Raw genomic sequence first — 2,560 nt, 5'->3', positions numbered from 1 at the left:
AGGTTTCTTCAGTCTATTTCCTCCAGTAGAGGAGAGGTTTCTTCAGTCTATTTCCTCCAGTAGAGGAGAGGTTTCTTCAGTCTATTTCCTCCAGTTGAGGAGAGGTTTCTTCAGTCTATTTCCTCCAGTAGAGGAGAGGTTTCTTCAGTCTATTTCCTCCAGTAGAGGAGAGGTTTCTTCAGTCTATTTCCTCCAGTAGAGGAGAGGTTTCTTCAGTCTATTTCCTCCAGTAGAGGAGAGGTTTCTTCAGTCTATTTCCTCCAGTAGAGGAGAGGTTTCTTCAGTCTATTTCCTCCAGTAGAGGAGAGGTTTCTTCAGTCTATTTCCTCCAGTAGAGGAGAGGTTTCTTCAGTCTATTTCCTCCAGTAGAGGAGAGGTTTCTTCAGTCTATTTCCTCCAGTAGAGGAGAGGTTTCTTCAGTCTATCTCCTAATCGGTTATATCTATTCAACCTTTAAACTAGGAAGCTCCAGAGTTATAAACAATAGTTTTTTCAACAGAGAGCTCAACATGTGGATTAGTGTGTGTGTCTGTTAGCCTACTTGTTACAAGATGGGGCTGTATGTAATTGTGTCCTACAGAGGGATCCAGATAGGAGAATCAGTCCTATTGCCTACCACTGATAACACATGGTACAACCTGATTACACACACACCAACCCACTCCTCAGTCAGACAGATCCCTCCCTCTCCTCAGTCAGACAGATCCCTCCCTCTCCTCAGTCAGACAGATCCCTCCCACTCCTCAGTCAGACAGATCCCACCCACTCCTCAGTCAGACAGATCCCTCCCACTCCTCAGTCAGACAGATCCCTCCCACTCCTCAGTCAGACAGATCCCTCCCACTCCTCAGTCAGACAGATCCCTCCCACTCCTCAGTCAGACAGATCCCTCCCACTCCTCAGTCAGACAGATCCCTCCCACTCCTCAGTCAGACAGATCCCTCCCACTCCTCAGTCAGACAGATCCCTCCCACTCCTCAGTCAGACAGATCCCTCCCACTCCTCAGTCAGACAGATCCCTCCCACTCCTCAGTCAGACAGATCCCTCCCACCCACTCCTCAGTCAGACAGATCCCTCCCACTCCTCAGTCAGACAGATCCCTCCCACTCCTCAGTCAGACAGATCCCTCCCTCTCCTCAGTCAGACAGATCCCTCCCACTCCTCAGTCAGACAGATCCCTCCCACTCCTCAGTCAGACAGATCCCTCCCTCTCCTCAGTCAGACAGATCCCTCCCACTCCTCAGTCAGACAGATCCCTCCCACTCCTCAGTCAGACACAACTGTCATTAACCTTTCACCTTCATGTATCTACACTTCCTGCAAGTCAACAGGTGTTGTTGTTGTTGTTTACCAGAGCAGTTCCAGCCGGTAGGAGTCTGACAGAGGCTGAGGGAAGCGGTGGGAAAAGCTTGGAGCGGTCTCATCGGTATCCACATCACAACCGTCATGGCAGCGAGCCAAACCCGGTCAAACCTTGTCCATATCCACGACGGCGGGCGTCTGCGCTCGTGACGCCCTGCTCGGAGATGCATCTCATGGGCAGGAGTTGCACACTCTCTCCGGTGGCTTTTGGTCTGGGATGGAGGTCAGCCGAGGGAGAACACACATTTTCCGACACCGAGGGAGTCTGCGGTGCCGAGTCCCGCCGGCGGCTATACAGGTCTGAGTTGCTGCTGGTGGTTTGAAATGGTCCGATGCGCTGTGTGTGTGTGTGTGAGTGAGTGAGTGAGAGAGAGAGAGAGAGAGAGAGGGAGCGAGAGAGAGAGAGAGAGAGAGAGAGAGAGAGAGAGAGGGAGCGAGAGAGAGAAATAATCCTGAAATGAAAGTCTTCTAATCGTCTGGTTGAGCCACTACTCACGACTGTTTGGCAGTAGGTTGTAACTCTTCAGATGGTTTCCTCTTGGTGTCACTGTCACTCAGTGAAGATGTGATAGGCTAATGCCTGTGATGTCTGCGCGATTAGTTGCCTAGCAGGGGAGGAGGTGCCAAGGATATCCTAGAACTCCGATTGGTTTACGAGATGGGTGTGAATGTGAATATAGTGTGTGTGTGTGTGTGTGTGTGTGTGCATGGGGTACCGTGTGGTCAAGTGTGGCTCAATTGGTAGAGCATGGTGTTTGCAACGCCAGGGTTGTGGGTTCGATTCCCATGGGGGACCAGTATGGAAGAAAAAAAAAAACATGTATGAAATGTATGTGTTCACTACTGTAAGTCGCTCTGGATAAGAGCATCTGCTAAATGACGTAAATGTAACGAAATGTGTGTGATGTGAATGGAGGGGGGGTCTGTGCAGTGGCACAATTATTCAATTGACGTAGCTCCCACCAAAACTGGTTGTTGAAATTCAATTAAGCCCCTGAATCTCGTGAAACATGTTTCCTCTGGGCAGCTGGATGACACAAATAAAACAAAGAGTTGCTCAGACCTGTGGTTTTAAACTACCGGATCATATCAAACGCAGCTGGCTCCAGCGCATCACAATCAGGGATATTAACACTTACATCACACACACATACAGATGGATCTTTTTTTGCAGCTGCGTTAAATCAGATAACAGTG

At 49.6% G+C, this 2,560-nt stretch overlaps 1 protein-coding gene across 1 annotated transcript in view; it reads right to left on the bottom strand.

The window, feature by feature from the left end:
* The window catches only part of LOC106575679 (tomoregulin-2), an 8,264-nt gene extending 6,341 nt beyond the window's left edge, over window positions 1–1,923 (bottom strand). The window contains exon 1 of the mRNA XM_014152311.3: window positions 1,353–1,923. Within this exon, the coding sequence (XP_014007786.1) occupies window positions 1,353–1,533 (181 nt within the window). The 5' untranslated portion in view covers window positions 1,534–1,923. The remainder of the gene's footprint in view (window positions 1–1,352) is intronic.
* Between the last annotated feature and the right edge of the window lie 637 nt (window positions 1,924–2,560).

Source organism: Salmo salar, chromosome 17 (genome assembly GCF_965601325.2).
Source record: "Salmo salar chromosome 17, fSalSal1, whole genome shotgun sequence".
Taxonomy (NCBI): domain Eukaryota; kingdom Metazoa; phylum Chordata; class Actinopteri; order Salmoniformes; family Salmonidae; genus Salmo; species Salmo salar.
The sequence above is the reverse complement of the archived record's forward strand: the minus strand, read 5'-3'. Positions and strand labels throughout refer to the sequence as shown.